Raw genomic sequence first — 25,319 nt, 5'->3', positions numbered from 1 at the left:
CGCAAAGGCTGTCGGCGTGCACTTCCGGCTGCTACTTTGGCGGGAGTTGGCGCCGGGTGTGAGGTAGGATTCGAGGGAGTTGCTCCCGGGCTGGGCTGGGTCGGGCCAGGCTCAGGACCGCTCAGGGGCCTTCCCGCTTTGGGTGCCAACCCGGAAGGCCTTTCTGGGGATTGGTGAGGGTTGGACAGGGGGCCGGCCCTGTGCGCCCACTGTGGGGTCCTTGGTCTGAAGGGCAGCCCCTCAGGGAGCCTAGCTAAGTGTGGTCCTCGGCTTCTCGTCAGCCTGGACGCAGAACCAGTGTGGCAGGACCCCTTCCTTCCGTCTAGGGGCAGCTCGGGGGACGCTCGCTGTGGGTCTGTGAGGGGCTGAGTTGAGTCCCCTCTCCCCCAACTCCAGGTGCGGGCTGCAAGGTGAAGGGGTCATGTTCAGCATGTTCTTTGTAGGGAACAGGCATACCAGGCAGGGGAGCGGGTTTGGATGCGATGTTTTGATCAGGGATGCGAACTCGGATGCACACAGGGGCCGGGCGTCAGGTGTGCCTGAGGTGGTGGTGGCCGGGAGGGCGCGTGCGGCCGGGCGAGGGGCATGGGGACAGTGGCGCTGGGCTCTGGCCAGCCGAGGCCCTGTGGGGTGCGTGCCAGAGACGCCAGGTCGCTGGTTTGTGTTTGTTTTTTAACAACAGCCGCTGGAGACGCGGGTTTTTTTTTTTTTTTTTCCTTTCTTTCTTTGTTTTGTTGTTTTTGTTTTAAAGTAACAAGCTCTCTGGCTTTTAAAAAGTGTTTGTTTATTTTTAGTTGATTTATGATTGACAAGCTCTCTAGTTTTAAATGTTGAGGTTAATCCGCCAAGTTGTAGAAGATTGCAGGGCCGAAGAAAGTACATCTGTGAACTGCATTTGGTCCTCTAGTGGCCAGTTTGCCGCCTCTGCTGTTGGGGTCCTGCGGGGAGGGGTGTCCTGGCAGGAGTTGCAGACTGACAGAGAAGTCCCCATTTGGGGGCCTGGGGTGCTAGAAAGATCTATCCCCAAACTGAGCCCTGGATTGTGTGAGCTGAGTAGCTGACTTGGTTGGTGACTGGGAGTTATCCCTTGCCTTGTCTTAACATATCCTTCCCTTCCTCTGTCCCTGTAGCATTAGCCCAGATCTAGGGGGTTTAGGTTGGAGAGTGGGGGTGTTCTGAAGCTGGGGAGCAGACACCCTCCTTGCCAAGCAGGCAGGATTCCACAGACTGGAGCCTGGTCTTGGGGACTTCCTGTGCCAAGTGTCAGTGAATTGGGCTGGGAGAACATTTTCAAAGGAGGAGGTGCGTTCCAGATAAGTCTAGCAGAGCTGTTCACTGGGGAATTGTGATCCTGGTACCGCTTGGTCTTGTGGTTCTAAACTGCTAACTGAGAAGAGGAGAGATGCAGAGGAATTCTGGGAGGCGAAGTTACAGTCAGTTAACTAGCGTCTCCTGGGTCCCTCCTCTGGGCAGGGCAGAAGGCTGGGCATACGAAGATGAGTGCATTGTAGCTCTTGCCCTCAGGATACTTTCAGATGATATGGGCTAACCCTGGAGGAGGCTTCTTTCCTGTCAGGCTTGGGCTGGGGGAACCAAGGAAGGGAGGAAAAACCTGGAAGGTGATGCAGAAGCATCATGGACTTAGAGCCGTGGACTTAGAATTTGGGGAGGTGATGGGAAGGGAGAAGGCATTCCCAGGTAGGAGTAGGAACTGTGTAGTGAGGGTAGAGATGATAGCAATAATTGGATCAGCCTATCCATCAGGGACATGGAGGGAGATCAGGGGAGAAGGGTTTTTAGGGCCCAGTTTCTGGACTAGGAGGGGTTTGGTGCTGTCTTATGGAAGATGGATGTTATAATGTGGTAGAAAGGAGGAGGCCGAGGCGATACCAAGTGGGATCTTCTGTAGAGAGTGCTGTGTGAGAGGATACCAGTTGTGGAAAAGTGTCTTATCCCCAACCAGAAGACCATTCCTTGGGGACAGGTCTGTGTGGCATTTCTTTGAGTTCTGACCCAGAGAACGGTCACCCATCCAGTACCCTCGGCCCTCATTCTTGTAATGATTGAGAGGAAAGGGGCTGTCTTCTGGTGCTGAGCAGGCCCTGGTGGCCTCGGGACAGTGGTCCTGTTCCTATTTGGCAGCCTAATGCCTCCTTCCTGCCAGTCCAGGCTTGTTCCTTCCTAGTGCACAGAAAGTGTCAGAGTCTCTAATACAGCCCCATCTGTGCTGTGAGAAGGCAGAGTGGATATCGATGATGAGACAACCCATTTTCTGAGTGCTAGCCTGAGGTAGCCCTGATCTGGACACTGTGAGATCTTTTGAGGATAGTTGGCTCCTTGGTGGGATTGGTTGGGTATTGAGGGGAAAGGCTTTGATCTGAGCCAGCCCCCAGATTCCAGCCCTGGATCAAACGACTGCTGGCTTGCATGTTATGTTGTCTGTCTGTTTTGGGGTGGGGGCGTGGGGGTCACTCCAGTAACCTCTGGTTTTGGCCCAGATTCCAGTACCTCCTCCATCCTGTTTCCTCTTCCCAGGTCAGGTTCTTCTGGAGAGAGAGGAGGGGCGCAGAGGTGGCTGGTTCCCAGATGCTGTAGACCCCCATGAACACCATGGCGGAAGCCAGACTCCAAACCCAGCAGAAAAGCAGCCAGGATGGTCAGGAGGTAGCATTCCCATTCCCAGAACACCCTTTACCCTCCTGCCTCCCGTCCTGTGCCCCTCACTCCTGGAGCCCGCCTCCCTCTGTCAAGGACTTTGAGTCCTCTCATCTCTCCCTGTGGCCCTTTTCCAGACCAGCCTGTGGTCCTCAGGCTTTGGGATGAAGCTGGAGGCTGTCACCCCATTCTTGGGGAAATACCGCCCCTTTGTGGGTCGCTGCTGCCAGACCTGTACCCCTAAGAGCTGGGTGAGTGACGGTCAAGCCAGGCCCTACCTTGGGAAGCTTGGTTCTGGGAGCCACAGCTGCCGCAGCCCTGGGAAGCAGTTTCCTTCATGTCTTCCAAGCCCAGCCCTTCCCCAGCCCGTTGTCTTTCAGGGGAATGGGTGCTCTAGTGTTTGTTGGTTGGTGGTTTGGGCCTGCTCCTGGCTTCTGGCTCCCAGGCCTGGGAGAGTTGGGTGGGGAGGTACAGAGGGATCTGAGAGGCCAGAGGGCTGGGGTCTGAGCATGCCTGCACTCAGAGTGGAGGGCCTGGAGACACTGTCCACTCAGAGTCGGCGAGCACTCGGCACATGCCTGGGGCCTCTGTAGGTCCGTGCTGTGTGCTGGTGCTGGTGGGACTCAGGGTTCTTGTGGAGATCCAGGCTACGTGTTCCCTGCTGTTGGTGAGAGAACTTCTCAGAGATGATACGCTACTCTCCAAGAGGGTGATTCTGTAGAGGTTGCAGCCCTTTCCTTTTGACCATGGAGCCCTCTCTCCTAAGTGAACTTCAGGATCTGAGGTCAGACATCTTTTGGGAACTGCAGTGCTATAATCCATCTCTCGGTAGACTGTAGAGCCCATCAGGGAAAGACTGCAGAAGACAGAGCAGGAGCTTTCCTTTGCCGGTTTGCAAAGGACCCCCCAAGGACATGCTCTCTGCCCCTTTCCGGCAGGAGTCCCTCTTCCACAGAAGCATAATGGACCTTGGCTTCTGCAATGTGATCCTGGTGAAGGAGGAGAACACCAGGTAGTCAGAGCTGGGGGTGGTGCCGGGTGGTGGGCAGGGCCTTTGGGTACAGGGCTGCTGGGGCCCTGCTTTGTGGTATCATTTTCTTCTTTTGATGGGACAAGAATGGACTGTGCCCTCTGCTCCAAACCCACGGGTGGGGACAGGCAGGCTTGGAGTTTCCCTCAGCTCCTTTTGTGAGCTTTCAAGCCCCGAACCTGTACCCTGTTCCCTGGGGAGAGGGGATAGGAATGGGCCACAGGTGGGCAGGTGCTTCCTCTTCCTGCTCCATAAGCCAAGCTCAGGTGTTCCCAGTCCACAGGACTAGGATGTGATCCCTTCCTGATGGAATACCCTCTGTGGGCCCTAGTTGAGGGGAGGGGTGGCTCTGAGACATCTACCCCCTGTTCTGGGGGCTGTGCCCAGGTTTCGGGGCTGGCTGGTTCGGAGGCTCTGCTATTTCTTGTGGTCACTGGAGCAGCACATACCACCCTGCCAGGATGCCTCACAGAAGATCATGGAAAGCACTGGGTGAGGAGGCAGGGACTGGGATCTGGTTGGTACTTCTGGGATCCTTAAAGGCATGACAAAGGCTCTAGGCGGGGCTGGTTGAAAGGACTGGTTTCAAGAGTGTTAGCTTGGTCAGGGACCATTTTTTAAAGATGGAGGGTGAAGGCTGGAGGCTGTGCCCTGGGGACTACAGGGCTGAGGGAAGTGACCTTAGGCCTGCTTCAGCCCTGTACTGCAACCACCACCTCCCCCGCCCTCCACCACAGGGTGCGGAATGTCATCTCAGGGAGGGCCCCGGGAGGGGCTGGGGAAGGCCAGGTGCCCAGCCACGTGAGGAAAGAGGTACAGCGCATCTTGGGCCACATCCAGGCCCCGCCCCGCCCCTTCCTGCTCAGGTAACTCTGCCGAAGGGCCCTGGGCTGGGGCCTCTGCCCTTAGGGAGGGAGCATTGGCTGGGCTTGGGGAAAGACTAGACTCCTCTCCTGGGGGAGCTGGGTGGTGTATTTACCAGACAGCCTGGAAGAGCCCTGATCTGGACACTGAGAATTTTGAAAACAGCTGGCTCCTTCAGGGGACCAGTTGGGGAAGGGGGAGGGGCTTTGATCTGAGCCAGCTCCCAGATTCCAGTCCGTGTTCTCACCACTGCTGGCCTGTGTGTATCTGTCCTGAGAGGGTGGGGGCTTAGGGGGATCATCTCAGGAACGCCTGGTTGTGACCTAGACTTCAGTGCCTCCTCTGCCCCTCCACCTTTCCCCAGGTCAGGCTCCGGTGGAGAGAGGAGACCGGGGTCCCCATCTGTAGGCCTGCCCACTCACTCACACATACCCGGCACTGTCACCACCTGCTTCCTCCCACATGTGTCCTGCACAGGGTGCAGCTCCTCTTAGATGCAGAGCAAGCCTCTGGGGAAGTGGAGGTGGCACATGCTTGCAAGAAGGACAGAACAAGGGCTAGGACTGAGAAAACCTGAAGGCGGGGAAGAGACCTGTAAGCCAGGGACAGAAGGGGGAACTGAGCCAGCTTCGGGGAAGTGAGGATGTCAGGGAGCAGTTCTCCCAGAGGGAACAGCATGAGCTGTGGCTGCAGGAAAAGGCCAGGTTTGCTCAAGAAGCTGATGTGGTTGGAAGCTGGCAAGTGAGGGAGTGAGTTGTTGGAAACAAAATCGAGAAGTAGAAGGGAGCAGATATGCAGAGCGGTATACAAGATGTTTGGATTTGATTTCTAAGTGCAATGAAAACCAATGGAAAGGTTTTAGACAGAGAATGACAGCAAGGTTAATTGAGGTCAAGAATAGAGAACAGGTCCTCTGGGGAGGCTGGTTTGTTAGTCTAGGTGAGATGATGGGGGGTGGGGATGGCAGTAGAACTTGGGAAAATGGATGGAGAAACCAAAGTGAAATTAACAGGACTCACTGATGTACAGGAGGGTTGGAATGGGGCCAGTGGAGGGAAAGGGGGCGCTGCAGGTGGGCTGGGCGTCTGGTTGAGCGCCTGGCGGTGTGGTCGGAAGGGAGGAGGCAGGCTTGGGGAGGAGTGAATTTGGCCCACAAAAGGTGTTTTGGACATAAAAGTTTTCTGACACCTGACATACTGGTGGAGACACTGAGGCAGCTGCTTATATATTAATATATGAATTTGGAGCACAGAAAACAGGTTGAGACCAGGAATGTGTATTTGCAGATCTTTGGCACATAGGCGATACTTAGAGCCAGGGAGGAGTGAGTCACTGAGGGAAAGGGTACAGGGCAGCACATGTGAGGCTCAGCTGTCCTGAAAGTGCTGAAGGGTCAAGTGAACAGGGACAGGAAGTAGAGGTTGTTGGTGACCTGTGACCAGCTTTCCATGTGACCATTCTTTGGCTTTGTCATGACTTCCAGTCCCTTGACCTGAGCACCTTACACCAGCCATCAGCCCACCTCCTGTCTTTCCTGCCCTCCAGGCCTAGCTTAGATTCCAGGGCCCCGGGTGACAGAAGTGTCCTTGGGAGGGAGTCACTGGGCACAACCCAGTTGTGTTTCAACCTAGCCACCTGCCTTATCTGCATCGAAGCAGCCGAATGTCACTGGAGAGACGCACAGTGGGTAGACCTGCTTCCTTTTTAAGTGTGATTCTCAGAGGAGCACAGCGCGCTCTCCAAGGCCCTGACCTGGACTGCTGCTTCTCTGACTCACGCGCTGTGTCCTGATCACGCCTCATGGAGAAACAGGAGCCATCTGATGAGGACATGCCACGTGTCCTCCGTGTCTCCATGCTGCCTGCATCTATGCCTCTCTCCCGCTGAAAGCCAGTCCTCTCATTAGGCTCTGGACATCCCCTCCCCAGACTTTGCCCCTTCATTGTCCCCTTTCCTTCTTACATCACTAACCCCTCCCTTTTAGTCCACTTGCCCCAGCAGTTTGCAAAGACAAGGCTGGTTATGCCTGGAGAGAGTCTTGGTTCTCTGATCTCCTTTGGGATGCATGGGGGCACAGACGTGCTCTGAGGCAGTGGCCCATGACGTCTTCCTAGGGGAGTATCAGCACCTTGCAGGTGTGGGCTCTGCTGTCAGGCCCACCTTCCAGTCCCAGCACCCCCACTTCTTAGCTTTCTCTCCTACCCAGCAGCTTCTACAACCACTCTGAACCTCACTTTCCTTTTCTGTAAAATGAGGACAGTAGTAGTGCCTGCTTTAGAGGAGTTCTGGGCGGCCCATACCTCAGACTGGGCACTGCTCTGCAGGCTGTTTAGCTGGGCACTGCTGCGGTTCCTGAACTGCCTCTTCCTGAACGTGCAGCTGTACAGGGGCCAGATGAAGATGGTCCAGAAGGCCGCCCAGGCAGTAAGGCCCGCCCTCACTGGGATGGGGATGGGGTGGGATGGCGGGGACAGGAGCAGAGGCTAGGCCAAGCCCTAAGTTGGGACCAGCCCCGTCAGCTGGGTGGGAAAAATGCACTGCTCTTTGACGACCTTGTCTTCGTGTCTCACGGTCCTGCTCCCTAGAGGCTTCCTCTAACGGCTTTTCATCATGTCTTAACAACCATTACGTCAATGCATTACCTTAAAAGTTGTTGACAGAGCTCCTCCGCTTTTGGGAAATGTGCTCAGAGAAAGCCTGCTGAGCCGAACCCTCCCTCCCTCTGGGACTGCCCTGGGTCTGGAGGCGCTAGGTTTCGGCTGCCTGCATCTTCAGGGCGGGGGTGTGGCTTGGCACTTCCCTCTGGCTCTCCCTGGAGCAGGGCTCGCCGCTCGTCTTCCTCTCTACCCACAAGTCAGTCCTGGATGGCATCCTGCTGCCCTTTGTGCTGCTCTCCCAGGGCGTGGGCGTGCTCCGTGTGGCTTGGGACCCCCGCACCTGTTCCCCCCTCCTCAGGTAAAAGGCTTATGCCCTTGGATGTACAGTGGCGAGGTCCCCAGACTGGGATAGAGGTGTGGGGGAGGGAAGGTGGTGTTGCTAGCATCAGCTCCCCAGAGGGTCTCTTCCTGGCCCCTCTGCTCTCAGCATACTGTGCAGCCCAGCCTGTGGGGCTCAGATGGAGGGTCAGCTGTGGGCTCTAGGGCCATGCCTGGTCTCAGGGTATTGAGGCAGGACCCAGGCTGGCCCTGAGGGGGCCACGGCTCTCACTAGCCTCCTGCTTGGTCCCATCTCCTGAGCACCTTACCTCCTCTTCCCTGTGCCCCCACAGAGCTCTGCTGAAGAAACTTGGGGGGCTTTTTCTGCCCCCAGAGGCCAACCTCTCCCCAGACAGCCCTGAGGGGGTTCTTGCAAGGGCTGTGGTCCATGCGGTGAGTGCTGTGCCCCCAGTGGTGGTTTATGGGGCCAGGCCAGGGAACAGGGGCCTTAGCTGTTCTGGTTTTGATACCTGCCTCCCTCCACCCACTTCCAGACTGTGGAGCAGCTGCTGGCCAGCAGGCAGCCCCTGCTCATCTTCCTGGAGGAGCCCCCTGGAGTTCGGGGGCCTCGGCTGTCAGCCCTGGGCCTGTCCTGGCTGGGCCTGGTGGTGCAGGGGGTCCAGGCAGCCATCGTCCCAGACACTCTGCTTGTGCCGGTGGCTGTCACCTACGACCTGGTTCCAGAGGCACCCCATGATACATGCCACGTAAGACCTTCCTGCCCTGGGTCCCCACGTGGATACCATCTCCAGAGAGGAGGCACAGTGTTGTATCCTGTGATAGAGGCCCCTCGGGGCTGGGGTTAAGGAGGGAGTGCAAAGCAATTCCACCCCTATGGTCATTATCCTGTGGCACCCACCAAGGCTGTAACAGTCATCTTCTCATTTCATTCCCAAAGACCTTGCTAGGAAAGGATTTCTCCTGTTTCACAGACAAGAAAATGAGCCTGGAGAGGTCATAGTCATGTGCCAGGTTGAGCCTAAGATGAAGTGGAGCAGAAAGCATGCCCCAGGCAAGCCGGCTCCCTCAGCGCCTTCCTCCTCCCTGCAGGCCTTGGCCCCGCTGGGGCTGTGGACAGGCGCTCTGGCTGTTCTGCGGACCCTGCGACGCTGGGGCTGTGGCCGCCGAGTCTGTGTCCGTGTGCATCTGGCCCAGCCCTTCTCCCTGCAGGTGTGGGCCCTGTTGGGCAAGGCTGGGCATACCTGTGGTCTGTCCTAGGGCTTCTGGCAGCCTGGCCCTCAGGCCACTGCAAGGACGGCCTGGCATAATTCAGATGGGCTGTATGTAGGCTTCCAGGTGGGCCAGGGCAGACCACCTGACAGCCTTGTCCTGGGCAGGAATACATCATCAATGCCAGAAGCTGCTGGGGCAGCAGGCAGACCCTGGAGCAGCTGCTGCAGCCCATCGTGCTGGGCCAGTGGTAAGGGCAGAGGAGTATGAGGGTTTTGGGCAAGGGAGGGAGCTCTCAGACCCCGGCTTGTGAGCTGGCACCCCCTCCTCTCCTGACCACAGACACATCACCAGCCCCAGCCTCCCCTCACCAGCTAATCTTTGTCATCTCAAACCATCCAGGTGCCCCCCACCCCGCCTGTAAGTTGGGTGTGGGTTATGGCACACCAGCCTGGAAAGCACTAAGGGTACACGGGCCCGCTCTTGCAGGGACAGGAAACACCCTCACCTTTGTATTTGGAAAGTTCTGGGTGCCCCGTGGTTGTCTGTACACTTGGTCCCCTCATCCTGTGGCCTGTGTCTCTATTCTAGTACGGCTGTCCCCGACACTGAGAAGGAGCAGGAGTGGACACCTGTGACCGGACCCCTTCTGTCCCTCAGGGAGAAGGACCAGCTGTTGGTCAGGAGGCTGAGCTGGCACGTCCTGAATGGTGAGGGGCCCTCAGTCTGGCCTCTGGGGGAGGCTCCTGAGCACTGTGTTCTCCGAGTTGGCCAGTGGGTCAGGGCCCTCCGTTCCAGGTGGGTTTCTGCACCTGCCCCCTCCTGCGGGCCCACTTGGGGCACATGAAGAGTGGAGCCTGTCCCTGTCTTTGCCCCTGAGGAGGGGGCAGCCAGGGGGAACATGAGCCACTAAGTCAGAGCACACAAGCAAGCAGCTGCCCGGCCCACTGCACTTTGAGGTGACATTGGCTGAACTGAATAATGTATGTCAGGGGCTTAACAGGTACCTGGAACAGAGGGGGCTCTTAACAGCATAGTTACCATCTTCTCAAGTGTCTCTGCCATGGCAGAGACTGTGGGTTGGTGGGTAGCACCATGGGGTTGCAAAGAGACAGGACTGAGCGACTAAGCACAGCACAGGCCTACAGGAGGCAGGGAGGGTCTCTGAGCTCCCAGCCTGGGTTGCAGCATATATTTGATAGATGTCAATTCTCCACCAGGGAGAGTGGCATGCAGGGACCAGGCCTGCTGTGCCCTTCCCAGGGTGGAGTTGTGTGGGAGTGTGTATGTGGCTGCTGGCAGGGAGGTGTGTTCTTGGCTGGGAAGACTTGCCCAGTGACAGGGACGGGGCTGCTGGGCCTCGGCCCTGACCAGCATCCCTGACCTCTGGCTCCAGCCAGCGTGGCGAGCTCCGCGGTGATGAGCACGGCCATCATGGCGACGCTGCTGCTGTTCAAGCACCAGAAGGTAGGGCCCGGGGTGCTAAGGGCCCAGGGGAGGAGCCACGGCCCTTGGCTCAGTCCCCCTCTGCCCACCCAGGGCGTGTTCCTGTCGCAGCTCCTGGGGGAGTTCTCCTGGCTGACAGAGGAGACGCTGCTGCGTGGCTTTGACGTGGGCTTCTCGGGGCAGCTGCGGTGCCTGGTGCAGCACACGCTGAGCCTGCTGCGGCCACATGTGGCCCTGCTGCGCATCCAGCAGGGGGACTTGCTGGTGGTTCCGCGCCCTGGCCCAGGCCTCACGTCCCTGGCACGCCTGAGTGCCGAGCTGCTGCCCACTTTCCTGAGCGAGGCTGTGGGTGGTGAGTCCCCAGGGCTTGCGGTGGGTGGAACACGTAGGGGTGAGGGGCATGACACGCCTCCTCATGTCCGCCGCCTCCTCCCCCAGCCTGTGCTGTGCGAGGGCTGCTGGCAGGCAGGGTGCGGCCCGAGGGCCCCTGGGAACTGCAGGGCATCGAGCTGCTGAGCCAGAAGGAGCTGTACTGCCAGATCCTGCTGCTGCTACACTTGCTGCCACAGGACCTGCTGCTGCTGCAGGTCAGGCCTCCTCCGCAGCCCACTCAGTCCTGCGCCTCCCCGTCTGCCCCAGCCCTGTGGCGGCAGGTCTGGTCGGGCTTGCCTGAGCTCACACTGGTGCCTGTCGCCCCTCAGCCCTGCCAGTCTTCCTACTGCTACTGTCAGGAGGTGCTGGACCGTCTCATCCAGTGTGGGCTCCTCGTGGCTGAGGAGGTAGGAAGGGGGCTGCAGACAGAAGCCCCTGCCTGGGCCCCGGCTCCTCTGCCCTGTGTGTGGGGGGGGGAGGGCAGCCCCGGCCCCAGCTGAATAGACGCCTGGGTGCTGCCGCCACCACACTCCACCTCGGGGTGTCACCACGCCTGCACTGGGCCCGTGCGTGCCTGTACTGGCAGGACCTGACAGGCGCACCTCTGGGGGCTTCTGCAGACCCCCTGCCCTCCACATCTCTTGTCCACAGGGGCTGTGGCCCCTGTGGTAGGTGCTCATGTCCTCTCAGCAGCTGTCACCGTCTGGCGTGGCCTGGGGCATCCTCCTCGGCCCCCCAGGTCTGCGTCTGGTTTCACCTCCCGGCGTCTGGATGGCCATGTACCCCGTTGGGGGGCCTCGAGACTGGCCCTTGGCCAGCCTGACAGGGCCCCGTGGCTCCCCCGGCCCTCAGACCCCGGGCTCCCAGCCAGCCTGTGACACAGGGAGGAAGCGTTTGAGTGCGAGACTGCTGTGGAGACTGAGCGGGGACTTCAGCGACAGCGACAGCGAGGACTTCGAGGAGGCGGAGGGCCGCTACTTCAGGGTGCGTGGGGCGCCGCTGGGGAGGGGGCGGGGGAGGCGGTGGGAGCCGCCCTCACCCTGGCCTGTCCCCTTCCAGCTCAGCCAGCAGTCCCGCTGCCCCGACTTCTTTCTCTTCCTCTGCCGCCTGCTCAGCCCAGTGCTGAAGGCTTTTGCGCAGGCTGCCGCCTTCCTCCACCGAGGACGGCTCCCGGATACGGGTGAGGCCCGCGCGCCGTGCCATCCTAAGGAGAGGCCGAACACGGTGCGGGGTGAGCTCTGCCTACGTGGGGCCCAGGTCTCAGACTCTCTCCCTCACAGAGTCCGGCTACACGGAGCAGCTGTTCCAGTTCTTACAGGCCACAGCCCAGGAGGAAGGGCTCTTCGGTGAGGCCCAGCAGCCAGCCCAGGCCCAGGGAGGCAGGGGGAGGTCGGCTGCTGGCTGCTGCCCCCTAGTGGGCAGTGAAAGCCTGAGGTCAGGAGTACTGGCTGCAGCGTAGAGGCCTTTGGGTCCAGCTTGAGTCCTCTCCTTGGGTTGTTCCCTCTTTAAAGAGAAGAGAAGCTGTGCCAGGGACCGTCCCCACTTACAGCCTTCACTTCTCTTTCATCCAGAGTGTGCGGACCCAAATCTTGCCGTCAGTGCCATCTGGACCTTCAGAGACTTGGGGGTGAGAGGGGCCGGTCTCTCCATCCTCCTGTCCCCCTGCCTCCCACCCCCATACCCTGACAGAGCTGCTGAGGGGAGCTGGCTGTACCCACTCGGGGACTTACCCAGGGTTTCCCAAGAGCAGGCGTGCAGACAGTAGCTGGGGAAGGTAGGACGGTTTTCCTGCTCCTCTGTCTCCCTGACCACTGGCTCATCCTGCTCCCAGGTGGGGCATCAGGATGTTTGAGAGGCAGCATTTGACCTCAGACACTAAGGCTTAGGGGGTCAGTTTTCCAGGGGAGGGGCCCAGCGCCCATGTGAGCACTCAGAGCCCTTCTCTGCGGCTCAGGTGCTGCAGCAGATGCCCGGCCCCACAGGCCCCGTGCTCCACCTGTCCCCTGCCTTTGCCAGCCGGGATAGCCAGGAAAAGCTGGAACAGTTCATCCGGCAGTTCATCTGTAGCTAAAACTGTGGGGAGGAGCCCATGTCGAGACTTTTCAGCCCTGGACCGCAGCCCTGCCCTGAAGCAGAAGACTTATTAGCTGGACTGTCAAATCTTTGTGGTTTGACTATGCCTTGCTTTCTGCATCCTTTGCTGCAATAAACTAGAGGACTGGATGAGTCCCCTGTGCCCAGGCTCAGCACTGTTTCTCTGGTGTGATCATGTGTATGTATCTGCTCTCCTTCCCCACTGGGTGGGAATGCCCTCTCACTCCTGGAAACACATCCTAAAGGAAGATAGAGAGAAGTTTATTGAGGAGGTGAGCACCATCTCCTCCCCCTCTACATGAAGAGAAGCCTCGAGGGGGCTGGCACCGGGCCTCTCGCCATGTTGGGCTCCATGGGAACAAATGCCCCTTCTGCCTGCAGCAGAAGGCATCACACCACCTTGTTGATGATGACACCCAGTTCTTCAATCTCACACTGGACTTCATCGCCTTTCTGCAACAGAGTGGGCCATGAGGCTGTCAGGCCTGAGGTGTGGTGCGCACATAGTCTGAGCCAACGCCACCAGGCCTCTGCCTTTCCTCGCTCAGCCAACCTACCTTGAGGAAGACAGGAGGCTTCCTGAACACACCCACACCAGGGGGCGTCCCGGTCAGGATGATGTCCCCTGGGTAAAGAGTAACGAACCTACGGGCAGAAGGGCCAGGTGAGGTCAGGGGCTGGGGTGCCACAGCCTGGCATGGGGGGCCCAGTAAAGCCCACAGGTGGTGTTTGGGGCCAGGATCCGCCCCACTTACTGGGAGACCCAGGCTATCAGCTCTTCTGTCTTAAACACCATCTGGTTGGTGTTGCTGCTCTGCATCACTTCCCCATTCACTCGGCAGCAGATCTTTAGGTTGTGTGGGTCTGAAACCAAAAACGACACATTTGGGATTCTCCCTTCCGCCCCCCAACCCCCTCCTGACAACCAGGAAACGAAAGCACAGGGTGGCCTTGTAACTTGCCAGGGAGAGGCTTGTCTGCTGGGCTCCCCACCCTGGAGTCTGTGTGGACTCCGGCCTGCCCAGGCCTCCCTGTGCCCACCACCCAGCAGAGCGCCCACCAGTGGTCACTGGGTGGGTTAATGAGGGGGTGTTCCAGACTCCAGGGCCAGAGAACAGTGGCTGGGTTTTGCCTTAAAAAACAGATTCTATCTGCAGCAGAGGCTGACTGGGTGTTACAAAGCCACAGGGTAGCAGCCTGAGAAGCAGTGAAGACCTGCACCTGGCGGCTGACCTGTAAATGTGTCCTGGGTAACCTGCACTTTCATCCTAACTCCCTGGTGTTTCACACAGTCACAAGCACGCCCCCAGGAGCACAGTGTAACTTCACTGATGACTGACTGCCCAGGGCGCCGTGAGGCTGAATTACACAGACATCTCCCGCCCGGGGCTGTGCTGTCCTCCTCACCCCTGTCTTTTCTCCAGGCTCTCACTGTGCCCTTGCTGCTTGCAGCTGCTGCCACCAGGCTACACAGTGGCCGGGTGAGGCCCTGGGGGTTAGCTCCCATCTCCTTCACTAAAGAAAGGGCCGGGGGCTCGGGAACAGCTGTTCTCTGTGATGCTCCAAGGCCGTCTCTGCTTCCTTCCAACGTAAGGACTCTCCCAGATGGTGGCAGCCAGAGGAAGCCTGACCCAGCCGTCAGGAGAGAGCCCTCCCCTGTAATTCACGTCCTGAGTGCAGAGTCACGCCTCTGCTGCTGTAGGCCTCTACAGTGAGGGGGACGGGGAGGGAGGCTGGTGGAGAGATCTGCTCTAATCCAACAGTCAACGAAAGGGCAGCTGGGGACGGGCCCTCGGCGGGCCACGCCCCTCACTCCCCTTCTGGAAAGCGGATTCGCTGACGTATCTATGCAGGAGGAAGGAGAGGAGCTGCCAAGCGGGCCGTCAGAGACCTACCTGCCACGCTGTCCTTGGTCACCAAGGCAGGGCCCAGAGGGCAGAAGGTGTCAAAGGTTTTCCCCAGCAGCCACTGCTTTCCATTGCGTCCCATCTGCCAGTCACGGGCACTCACGTCGTGTGCCACAGTGAAGCCAGCCACATGGGCCATGGCATCTGTAGCCTGTGGGGGGCAGGGGATTTGGCCAGATTGGAGGTTAGCTCTTGGTGACACCAAGCCCTGTCACAAAGGGTCTCAAAGCCTTGATCCCATGTTAGTGGCTGGAGGTAGCCAGAGGTGGTGGTGGGTGAGGGGCAAGGCAGTGTCAGGAGCGGGTAGATGCCAACCACTTTGCAGTGCCAGGATAGCTGGCCCTCTCTCCCTCACCTTGATGTACTTGCCTCTCTTTCCAATGACCACGGCCAACTCCACCTCCCAGTCCACCTCCTGTAGGGCGGGAAAGGGGCAGTAAGCTGCCTGGCTCTGGGCTCCGTTATTTTGCTGAGGGGCTCCTGCCACGGGGCCAGGCCTCTGAACGGTGGGGCGGCTGCCAGCCCGTGTGTGGAAGACCACAGCTCTAGGGGAGGCCCGCAGGGGAGGTGTCGTGTGTGGACTGTGGCCTTGGGCGGTGGAGGCAGCACCGCTGGAGGCAGGCAGAGTGACCCCAGTGACTGCAGAAGAGCAATCTGGTGGGGGTGGGCGGAGTTGTACCGAAATCACTCTTGATACTTCCAAAAAAGGATAAATACCGAATAACAATAGCAAACCCTACTTGTTTGCCAGGCACTATTCTAAGTGCTTTAATGCACTAACTCACTTAAATAATAAGATCAACGTGCCAAAATAAACGTGGGCCAAAGGCTTGAATAAGCAGTTTACAAAAATAAATACACAGGGCCACAAAAAGGAAAACATGCTCAGCCCGTTCCATAATCAGCAAAGCGCAAATATAAAGTAGATACAAGTTAGCCATGCAAACTGACTTTTCTAATAGTAACAACTGTGAACACAAAAAAGAACTGGATTACTCAGGGAAACGGCCAAGTCCAAGTCGGTGACGCGAGTACGAGACAAGCCTGGAACTGCGTCGTCGTAGGAAGGAGTGCTCAGAAAATGATGTGGGTGGGGGCCATCCGAAAGCCGCCCCCTGACCAAACAGATCCTCTGAGTATCAGAGAGAATGTCCATGATGGACTATGGACTATGACATATTGGATAAAAGTAAGAGTCAGGAATTTACAGTGATAACGGGACAGGGGTAAAACAAAAAGCCAAGCAGTGCTTCTCCACAGAATACCAGCTAATAAAAGTAGAAGGCATGACAGAAGGAAACAGTCACCTTTTTCTAACCCTTACTGCAGTAATGGATTCAGGGAAGGGTGACCAGATGATCCCTGGAAGAGAACTTGTGGGGCAAATAAGATAGTCACGTGGCTTCAGTGACTCCTCTGCAGACTGTTTACCAGTTACCACAGTGAAAGGCCCCTTACCATGGAGAGGTCACGTGAGCATCACGGAAACGAGGCGATCAAACTTCAGGACCACCTGACACTGGACGGGATGCAAGCACGCGCCTGCTGCCTCAGCAACGTCAGTGTCCCACCCCACCCCCCGCTCACAGACTGAAACCTAAACCCCAGTGTGAGGGCATGAGGTGTGAGGGCACGAGAGGTGATTAGGTGACGAGGGCAGAGCCCCCATGAGGAAAGCGATGTTAGAGCGCTCACTTCCATAACCCAAGGACACGGTGAAGAGACAGTCACCTGTGGACCAGGAAGGGTTCCTCACCAGGCACATAATCTGTTGGTGCCCTGATCTTGGACTTCCCAGCCTCTGGAATGTCAAGAACTCAAGTGTTGTTTTATAAGTCACCCATTCTACAGTATTTTGTTACAGCAGCCTGAACAGATTAAGCTGTGTAGAACTCTACAAAAATGTTTAACCTGAATCTAATCATGATGAACTGACCAGACAAATCCAGAGTGTGAGACACGCTATGAGACAATGTGCCTGATTTCTTCAAAGTCTGTCATGAAAGATAAAAAAGGGTAGGGAGAAAAACTGCTGAGATCAGGGGTCAGCAAGCTGAGGCCCACAGGCCAAATCCTTGCTTGTCTGCTGTCTCTGCTCCTGTAAATGAAGTTTTCCTGGACCCAGCCATGTTCCTCCATGGACCAGCCAGGCTGCTTCCACACAACAGCGGCAAAGCTGAGCCGTTACTACAGACGCTGATGGGCGCTCAGAGCCGAACACTTACTATTAACTGGCCCTTTGAGAAAAAGTCTGTGAATCCCTGTTCTAGACAAAAGGCACTAAGAGATACAACCAAAAACAATGTGTGACCCTGACTGATCCTGGACCAACTCCAAAAATCAAAATGGGACCCAAGTTAATAGTCACCCTTGGAGGCAACGGGTAATATTCCCAGTTGGACTATGTATTAGATATGGTTAATATTAACTTTCTTAGCTGTGGTAATGGTATTGTGGTCATGTAGGACACTGTCCTTATTCTCAGGAGACGTATGCTGAAGTTTCTACGAGTGAACTTTTTTTTTTTTTTTGCTGACAAAGCAACAGACTTTACTGGGAAGGGGCGCCTGGGTGGAGAGCAGGAGGGTAAGGAAACCAGGGGCAGGACTGCTCTGCTACATGACTTGCAATTATGAGTGAACTGGCTCAACGTCTACAATTTACTTTGTAAAGTTCTTTCTACTAACCCCCCTTTAAACAGTGTGCGTGTGCCTGTGGGGCAGGAGGGAAGGAAAGCAGCAGAGAAGCGGGAAGGCAGGGCGGGGAGGCAGGGAGAGAAAAGCAAAGGCGGCACAATGCACGTGGTGACTCCAGGTCCACACTCTGGGCAGTCGCTGCGTGTTTCCCCAACTTTTCTATAATTTTCAAAGTACTTCTAAACTAAAAATTTAAAAGTACTAGTACGGGTACATACACCGCTGGTGGCTATGTAAACTGCTTTTGCAGCCAAAGGTCACTCTGGCTAATTTTTGAAATCCTGCCTATACTCTGACAAAGACATTCACATTCTAAGAGTTAATTTAAAGGAAATAATCACACATTCATGGATATGCAAAGTCTCTTCTATAAGGATATTCACTGCAACATTACAAAAGCTAAAAACTGGGAACAACCTATTTAGCAATATGAGGACTACTGAATGAAGTATCGCCACTGACACAAGAGAAAACTAAGCAGTGACCTAAAAACCGTCGGGGAGAATATCTAATGGCATGAAAAATGTCCTTGATGGGGAACTTAAGTAAATGGTAGGCATATGCACAGTATAAACAGAGACAGAAACAGAAAAACCCTGGGGTTTATGTGTGGAATAATAAAGGGAAGTGATACAAATGAACTTAATTACAAAACAGAGACTCACTGGCTAGAATGAATTGACGGTTGCTGGGACGGGGGGAAGGGATGGTTAGGGAGTTTGGGATGAACATGTACACACTGCTGTATTTAAAATGGATAACCACCAAGGTCAGACCTTTTGTACAGCACAGGGAACTCTGCCCAATGTCATGTGGCAGCCTGGATGGGAGGGGCGTTTGCAGGAGAATGGACACGTGTATGTGTATGGCTGAGTCCCTCTGCTGCTCACCTGAAACCATCACAACATGGTTAATTGGCTATTCCCCCAAAACACAAGTTCAAAAGGAAAAAGAAATTCTGGGAAGATATACAGTAAAACATAAATGTTGCAAGCCCTGCACAGTGGGGACATGTGTAGCTTTTCATTTCTTTATGTATTTATGTAATTTTGAAAATTATGAAACATAATTTCTTTACATATTTTATTTTCTATAAAGCAAGTATATTACTTTTATAATCAAACAGGAAAACAATTAATGTCTTTTTTCCCCCCATGAGCTGTCTTATCACTGTATAATACCCTGGAGTTTCTGTTTAATGCGCTACTGAGCAACAGGTGTTTCCCTTAGGCTGGACGCTGAGCACCTGTGATGGGCCCCAGGGACACGGGGTGGGGGAATGGCGGGCAGGCACCCACCTGGCTCTCGGGCGGAAGGATGATGTTGTCATAGGGCCCCACAATGGCGCTGGCGAACTTGCTGAAGATGATGGGCTCCTTGGGCACAGGCACGTTCTGTTCTCTGCAGTGGTCCGCATAGTTCATGCCCACGCACACCACCTTGTCTGGCCGAGTGACTGGGGCCAGGAACGTCACCTCTGACCGTGGGAGGACTGGCAACTGGGTGGCCAGTGCTCTGCAAAGACCAGAACAGGAGAGAGGGGTTTGCTGGGGAGATCCTGCAGCTGCTACCAAGCTTTGCTTTTTAAAACATACTTTCTAGATCAACCATCAGAGTCAGCATTGAAAATCAAGCCCAGCTATTGCCCCTTGATATGAGAGCACTGTTTATGCTCATCTAGTGTTGATTCCCGATCCCCCATTAGGTAATATGGGCTTTCGCAGGTGGCTCAGTGGTAAAGAATCCACCTGTCAATGCAGAAGACGAGGGTTCAATCCCTGGGTTGGGAAGATACCCTGGAGAAGGAAATGGCAACCCACTCTGGTATTCTTGCCTAGAAAATCCCATGGACAGAGAGGCCTGGTGAGCTACAGTCTGTGGGGTCGCAAAGAGTCTGATACTACTTAGCGACTAAACAACAACATAATACGGAATTACATAATACAGAAATACATAATAATTTCCATGTAAGTGAATTCGAAGGGTGCAAATGGGGGTAAGGGAAAGCTCTGTCTTCCACCCATTCTCCTAGTCACCCCACTCCCTCCCCATAGACAAGTGCTGTGTCCTGTATGGATCTTCACAGTCACTCTGTGTATACTCTTCTCCCATCTTTTTTATGCCAATGACAGCATGTTATATACATCTTTTAAAAAATATGTATTTTAGAGATCTTACCATATAAAGTCTATTACCTTCCTTTTTTTGTATGGTTGTATATTACTGCACAGTAGATACACCCAATTCTCTAATAAAGGACAGGGAAGGAGTTTCTGATCTTGCAAGAATATGAAAGTAGGGGGAAAATACTGTTACCAACACTGTGTGCTGTCAAACATCTGTATTCATATCAGCTTAACAGGTGAAAATGACATCTCAGAGTGTTTTTAGCTTTTTAACTTAGTTTTTAATTTCCTGTGTCTCAGCATCTTTAGACCAGATCCCATAGGGCTCCTGGGTTCAGGGAGGCACCTACCTAATCCAACTCAAACCCAAGAACTGTCTTTAAGAACATCTTTTCAGTCGTCTTAGGGCCCCAGGCCTTAGCCCCCTCGGGAAGGCAGTGGGGCAGAGCAGAATCCTGCCCCCTCACCAAGTATGTGGCCTTGGGAAGGCCAGTCATCCTCCCTGGGTCCCCCTGTAAACTGAGGCTATTGACACACAAGACTCCTAAGGCTCTTTGCTAAGAGAGAGGAAGCCTGCATTACCCTGATCCTTTGCAAAAGAACTACTCTGGTTCTGTTTCCCAAGGCGGGGATGGGGTGGTGAGGAGCGAGGGAGAACGGGGCAGCTAAGACAGGGTCGTGCTGCCTGCTGACTTACCTTCTCACCACTGACAGAGTGGCCTCTCCCTGCTCCAGGAACTCCACCATCGTCTTGGGCAGTGTGGGCTCAAAGGCGTTGAGGTCGATGACACCCCCGCCATTCCCTGACTCCAGGCCCAGGTGGGGTCCCGCTAGGTGGGGTGCCTGGAACTGCACCAATCTCATGTCTCTGGAGGGCTGAAAGGGCCACCTCTGCGCCTGCAGCACAGTCGTGAGCAACCTCCTGCCACTGGACCCCAGCATCAGCTCCTATGGGGAGAAAGTGGGTCCCGAGGACAGAGGGCCTGAGACCATCGCTGGGGCTCCCAAAGCTCCTTGAGCTGCAGCCCAAGGCTTTTTGCCCCATCAGCTTTTCCCGGCACACGGCATGGGAAGTGGTCCAGATTTTAAGTTATTTCACCGTGTATTGCTCACCATGTATTGGTCATGTTTTGCTCAATTCTGGGCCTGTAACGAAATGCTGAGACAGTGAAGGACCAGGAAGCCTGGCGTGCTGCAGTTCATGGGGTCTCAGAGTCAGGCACGACTTAGCAACTGATCAACAGCAATGAAACACTTCTACAGAAGCAACTACTTCATGCCAGCCACTAAGCCAGGTCCCCAGGATTCCAGTCTTCCTTCACCCAGTGCCTCCTCACAGCTTAGGCTGTACCTGGCACCGCTGAGGCAAACAATGCAGGTCAGACACGCTCAGCCCTGCCATCCTGCCTGCAGGGAAGACTGATGTTAACAACTGATGTAGTTAAGTAGGATTCAGCAATTGAGACCACTTCTGGGAAGATTGCAAAAAAGGCAATGGCACCCCACTCCAGTACTTTTGCCTGGAAAATCCCATGGACAGAGAAGCCTGGTAGGCTGCAGTCCATGGGGTTGTGAAGAGTCCAACACGACTGAGCGACTTTACTTTCATGTATTGGAGAAGGAAATGGCAACCCACTCCAGTGTTCTTGCCTGGAGAATCCCAGGGACGGGGGAGCCTGGTGGGCTGCCGTCTATGGGGTTGCACAGAGTCAGACACGACTGAAGTGACTTAGCAGCAGCAGCAGCTGGGAAGATTGAGGGCCCTGCCTTTGTCGAGTTTCTTGAGGAAGTGTGGGCTAGGCTAAAATGAATAGGTCTAGGAATTCATTAAAGGGGGGCCCACCACGAGCAAGAGACCGCAGGTCAAACAGGCTCCACTCAAAGACAAGCTGACAGAAGCAATTTTTTTTTAATGTCAATTTGATCCTGTTACCCTCCTATTTGGGCTTCCCAGATGGTGCTATGGTAAAGAATCCGCCTGCCAATGCAGGAGATGCAAGAGACACAGGTTTGATTCCTGAGTCAGGAAAATCCGCTAGAGTAGGAAATGGCAACCCACTTCAGTATTCTTGCCTGGGAAATCCCATGGCCAGAGGAGCCTGGCAGGCTACAGTCCATGGGGTCACAATGAGTTGGATATGACTGAGCAAATAAGCACCCATGCATGGGGGAGAGTACAGGCTGCCTGGGGAGAGGCTGCAGGCAGAGTTCAGGGGCCAAGCCTGACGGGGGACCTCTCCTCTCTGGGTCCCTGGGCCATGACTGTCTCTTTCACTACTGGGTGCGTGGTGCCTAGTACTGTGCCTGCCATGCAGCAGGCTCTCAGCTAGTCTCAGCTGAAAGAAGGAATGTCGGAGCAGGGGCTTGACTTTTCACTACTTGGGAAAGCTTGGTGATTATCCATCTCAGGAGGAGGTGCCATCCCTCATCAAATCACTGAGAAAGTATCAACAAGGCTCAGGTCCCATCTTGAGTTCTAGGCTCCACTCAAAGACAAAATCCATTCTCTTCTTTTTTTGTTTCTAAGTCTGGCCTCTGTTCCAAAAGTCCCTCCTCTTCATGGTTCCTTGCTTTCAAAAGTAGCCCTTTATGCTTGGGCTTCCCAGGTGGTGCCCGAGTAAAGAACCTGCCTGCCAATGCAGGGAATGTAAGAGACATGGGTTCAATCCCTGGGTCAGGAAAATACCCTGGAGGAGGGCATGGCATGGTGGTGACCCGGTAAAGAACCTGTCTGCAAATGCAGGGGAAGAAAGAGACATGGGTTCAATACCTGAGTCAGCAAGATCTCCTGGAGGAAGGCATGGCAACCCACTCCAGTATTCTTGCCTGGAGAATCCTATGGACAGAGGAGCCTGGTGGGCTACAGCCCATGGGGTCACAAAGAGTCAGATACAACTGAAGAGACTTAGCATGCATTATGCTCAGGCACTTGGAGGTAATCCCAGACTCCTGGTTCTCTGATGATTCGGTCTGCCTTGATAAGTTAGAGACTGATTAGATCCAAGTCACTTGTTCTGATTGCTCACTGTGCTGGCTGATGAGTTTAGCCAGAAAACCAGGAGTTTAAAACCTCCTACCCTCCTACCTTACACAAGCACCAACCATGCCACGGGCAAGGGCTGTTCAAGCTACAGTGTTAGCACTCCGATACTTCACACACTAAGATTAAACCGATCCCACTGAATGCCAGGTCTTACCTTAAGTGCTTTACCTGCAATGTCTGATTTAATTCTCCTGACAACTGTGGAAGGCAGGGTCTGTTGGTCTCATTTCACAGATAAAAAATCTACAGTAAAGTGCTGGGACTTGAATCCAGGTCCAGGTGACACTGGAGTTCTTGATTTGGGTTAACGTGTCCTCGTGTCCTCGGGGTGTTAAGCACGGGACACTTTAGCCCAAGGGTATTGATGAGAAATAGGAACCTCCAATAGGAGATAGGGAGGCTCAGGGACGCCCTGCAATCCTTCAGCCATGCTCAGGGAAATTTGATCTGCTGGCTACTGCCTCCGGGATAGGGCTTGTCACCTGCTCTCCCAGATACCCACAGGCTGACCTTCCCACGCGACAGACCCTTGCAGGTTCTCATTTCGTCCTATAGCAATCCCTCCAGGCAGAGAGCCTCATTTCACAGAAGGGGCGTTGAGGCTTAGGGTGAAGTCACCAGCCAAGGTACCAGAAAGTGGCCCCGCTGCTTCTGTGGGAATCAGTGAGCCACAGTGCCTGAGCTCAATCCAGCTCCGGAAAAGGGTCCTTAAGCAAAAAGGCTGGGACCTGGGGCGTCGCAGGCGTCATAAGCCTGCGAGACAAAGGTTTGCGCCCGGGATCGCGTGCTACTGTTCACTCGTCTGGGCCCCTGCGTGGGTCTCCCAGTTTCCCTGTATGCCTAGCTCAGTGGGCGCTCAGAAAGGCCCGCCCACCCCACCAGAGTGCTCGGAGAGGCGGGGCAGCAGCGTTCAGTCCTGCCCATCCCGGGAGGCCGGGAGGGAGGCTGAGGCCCAGCGTGCCCCGCCATCCGGCCCAGATCTAACCTACCTGGAGCCCTGCGCTGTCGGGAATAGGACTCGCGGGCCCGAGACCACGACCACCCGGCGCCTGAGCGCAGGTACTGAGCTCGTGAGACAGCTACCAGCCTAGGGTTCTAACAAGGGGGTGAGCCGAGGGGCTCCCCTAAATAAGACGTCAGCGGAGGCGGGCGCGCTCTCGTGGCGTCACGGGGACAACGGCCAATCGCAGGGCGTCTAGTTCGATGCCGGAAGCACGTTGCGGAGGGGGCGGGCCCAGCGCTGAAGGGTAGGTGGTCTCTTACTTGATTCTGCAGGCCTGCTGGCGCAGACTCCATACGCCGGGCGCTACGTTCCCGGAGGCACTCGCTCTCGGGACGCCCTGCGCTTGCAGGAACCTGAAAGTGGGTGCTTCCTGAAATTTTGCGCCCTGGGCCCGCCTGAGGCCCTGCATCTGGACCAGCCCTGCTCTGATCTTTGAGGAAAACGCGGTGGAGACCAAATTATGGCGCGCTGGTTGACAAAGACAAGCCTTCCGATTGTGCAAGATCGGTGAAGAGAGGAGGGATGTTTGTACCCATTTTACATCTGGGCAACCTGAGGCCGGAAGTGTTTTACTCAAGATGTCATATTGACCCCAAGTGCAGCCTTTTACATCTTTTTACAGCCCTGTCTTCATATGGGCTGCACACAGGGTAGTGGGAGGCATAACCTCCATTATTAGAAAACAGGTATTCTAGTGGAGAGGTGGTTTAATTAAACAAACAATCTTACTTTCCAGGCCTCTGGCATATGGAGACATAGGAGGGGTCTGGGCTAGAGTCCCAACACTTAATCAAGGAGCCATCACGGGCTTTATTTGCCCTAGGAAGGAGTTTGACCCTTATCTAATCTCACAGGAGGCCACTGGAATGTCCTCAGAGGGAGTGGGTTGCATTTGAGAAGTTTTGTTCAGGCCACTCCAGAATAAGGAAAGGTGTCTGGGTAAGAGGGATGCAGCCGAGAGCAGTGGTGGCTTGGTGTGCGGCAGAGATGGTGAAAGTTCTGAGATGTTGAGAAGGCAGAACTGACAGCCCTCAATGATGACAGGAGGTGGGATTAAGGGGGAAAGAGGTGTAAGGCTGACTCCTAGGTCTCTGGCCTGGTAGATGGCAGTGCCATTCACCAAGACACGGGTTCCAGGGAAGCAGTGTGTCTGGGGAGAGGACGGTGAGCTCAGTTTTGGGTGGGTTGTATTTAATGTGTCTGTCTATGGGGTCGCACAGACTCGGACACGACTGAAGCGACTTAGCAGCAGCAGCAGCAGGTTATTAAAGGGGGTCTGGAGCTTCAGCTTTTGTCTGGTTTGAAGATGCAGGTCAGCATGCATGCATGCTAAGTCACTTCAGTCGTGTCCGACTCTGTGCGACCCCATGGACAGCAGCCCATATAAATGGAACATGGTGAGTGAGTGTCATGGGTGGGGGGTGGGGGTGGGGGGATGTGCTAAAGAGAGCCTAGCATAACCCCCAGTCAGGAGACCCACCATGTAAGGATGAGCCAGAGAGATGGAACAGAAACAGTGAGACATGGGAACTCGTAACTTCAAGTTAAGTAGAGAAAGGGAAGATTAAAAAAAAAGACTCAAACCAAACTTCTACTTGTAAACTGCAATGTCTGAGAGGACAAATACCCTACAAGGCAGAGTCAACGTTGTAGAAAAGAAGATTGGTGAATTTGAAAACAGCAGTAGCTTTTGGGCTGGTGCCTCCATCTTCTGGTAATTTGCCAAAATGACCAAGACAAAGGGGGAGGAGGAGAAACTAACGTTCTAGGCCTTTTAGAAAACATGGCCACATGTGTGTGAATCTACAAGAAAGGAAAGGGCACTGCTCAAAAAGCGAAGCCCCGACTGTGCCCACAGCAGAACTGAGTCTGCAGTGTATCCCCACGTGCTGCCAGCATTGTTGGAAACAAAGGCAAGATTCTTGCCAAGAAAATTAA

General features: G+C 55.2%; 2 protein-coding genes across 10 annotated transcripts; one reads left to right on the top strand and one right to left on the bottom strand.

Moving 5' to 3' along the window:
• On the top strand, positions 1-12,758 carry GPAT2 (glycerol-3-phosphate acyltransferase 2, mitochondrial). 3 transcript variants are annotated; one of them, XM_055539318.1, is made up of 22 exons: positions 1-63; positions 2,536-2,664; positions 2,793-2,906; positions 3,594-3,667; positions 4,073-4,177; positions 4,423-4,551; positions 6,874-6,973; positions 7,371-7,504; positions 7,818-7,917; positions 8,019-8,231; positions 8,575-8,694; positions 8,862-8,944; positions 9,286-9,404; positions 10,091-10,161; positions 10,234-10,492; positions 10,579-10,727; positions 10,842-10,919; positions 11,365-11,496; positions 11,628-11,692; positions 11,793-11,858; positions 12,084-12,139; positions 12,467-12,758. In XM_055539318.1, the coding sequence occupies exons 2-22, from the start codon at positions 2,602-2,604 to the stop codon at positions 12,535-12,537; spliced, it is 2,301 nt and encodes a 766-aa protein (XP_055395293.1). In that variant the 5' UTR covers positions 1-63; positions 2,536-2,601; the 3' UTR covers positions 12,538-12,758. The 3 variants fall into 3 exon arrangements, with proteins under 3 accessions (XP_055395293.1, XP_055395291.1, XP_055395292.1); XM_055539316.1 differs by having other exon boundaries at positions 11,572-11,692; XM_055539317.1 differs by lacking the exon at positions 1-63 and adding an exon at positions 196-396 and having other exon boundaries at positions 11,572-11,692.
• LOC129622739 (fumarylacetoacetate hydrolase domain-containing protein 2) lies at positions 12,746-23,549 on the bottom strand. 7 transcript variants are annotated; one of them, XM_055539321.1, is made up of 9 exons: positions 23,368-23,548; positions 22,533-22,621; positions 20,033-20,283; positions 18,508-18,724; positions 14,869-14,928; positions 14,502-14,664; positions 13,362-13,470; positions 13,164-13,251; positions 12,746-13,059 (listed from the first exon to the last, which is right to left on the bottom strand). In XM_055539321.1, the coding sequence occupies exons 3-9, from the start codon at positions 20,275-20,277 to the stop codon at positions 12,997-12,999; spliced, it is 945 nt and encodes a 314-aa protein (XP_055395296.1). In that variant the 5' UTR covers positions 20,278-20,283; positions 22,533-22,621; positions 23,368-23,548; the 3' UTR covers positions 12,746-12,996. The 7 variants fall into 7 exon arrangements, with proteins under 7 accessions (XP_055395296.1, XP_055395298.1, XP_055395294.1 ...); XM_055539323.1 differs by having other exon boundaries at positions 22,547-22,621; XM_055539319.1 differs by having other exon boundaries at positions 22,533-22,576.
• Positions 23,550-25,319: the final 1,770 nt, after the last annotated feature.

Source organism: Bubalus kerabau, chromosome 11 (genome assembly GCF_029407905.1).
Source record: "Bubalus kerabau isolate K-KA32 ecotype Philippines breed swamp buffalo chromosome 11, PCC_UOA_SB_1v2, whole genome shotgun sequence".
NCBI classification, from domain to species: domain Eukaryota; kingdom Metazoa; phylum Chordata; class Mammalia; order Artiodactyla; family Bovidae; genus Bubalus; species Bubalus kerabau.
The sequence above is the reverse complement of the archived record's forward strand: the minus strand, read 5'-3'. Positions and strand labels throughout refer to the sequence as shown.

Coding starts and splice junctions, on each gene's coding strand:
- LOC129622739 (XM_055539321.1), bottom strand. CDS start 20,277: ATGCTGGGGTCCAGTGGCAGGAGGTTGCTCACGACTGTGCTGCAGGCG. Junction 13,471..14,501: donor GACCAAGGACAGCGTGGCAG/GTAGGTCTCTGA, acceptor TTTTGGTTTCAG/ACCCACACAACCTAAAGATC. Junction 13,060..13,163: donor AGCCTCCTGTCTTCCTCAAG/GTAGGTTGGCTG, acceptor ACTCTGTTGCAG/AAAGGCGATGAAGTCCAGTG.
- GPAT2 (XM_055539316.1), top strand. CDS start 2,602: ATGAACACCATGGCGGAAGCCAGACTCCAAACCCAGCAGAAAAGCAGC. Junction 4,552..6,873: donor CCCCGCCCCTTCCTGCTCAG/GTAACTCTGCCG, acceptor ACTGCTCTGCAG/GCTGTTTAGCTGGGCACTGC. Junction 10,920..11,364: donor GGCTCCTCGTGGCTGAGGAG/GTAGGAAGGGGG, acceptor CCCGGCCCTCAG/ACCCCGGGCTCCCAGCCAGC.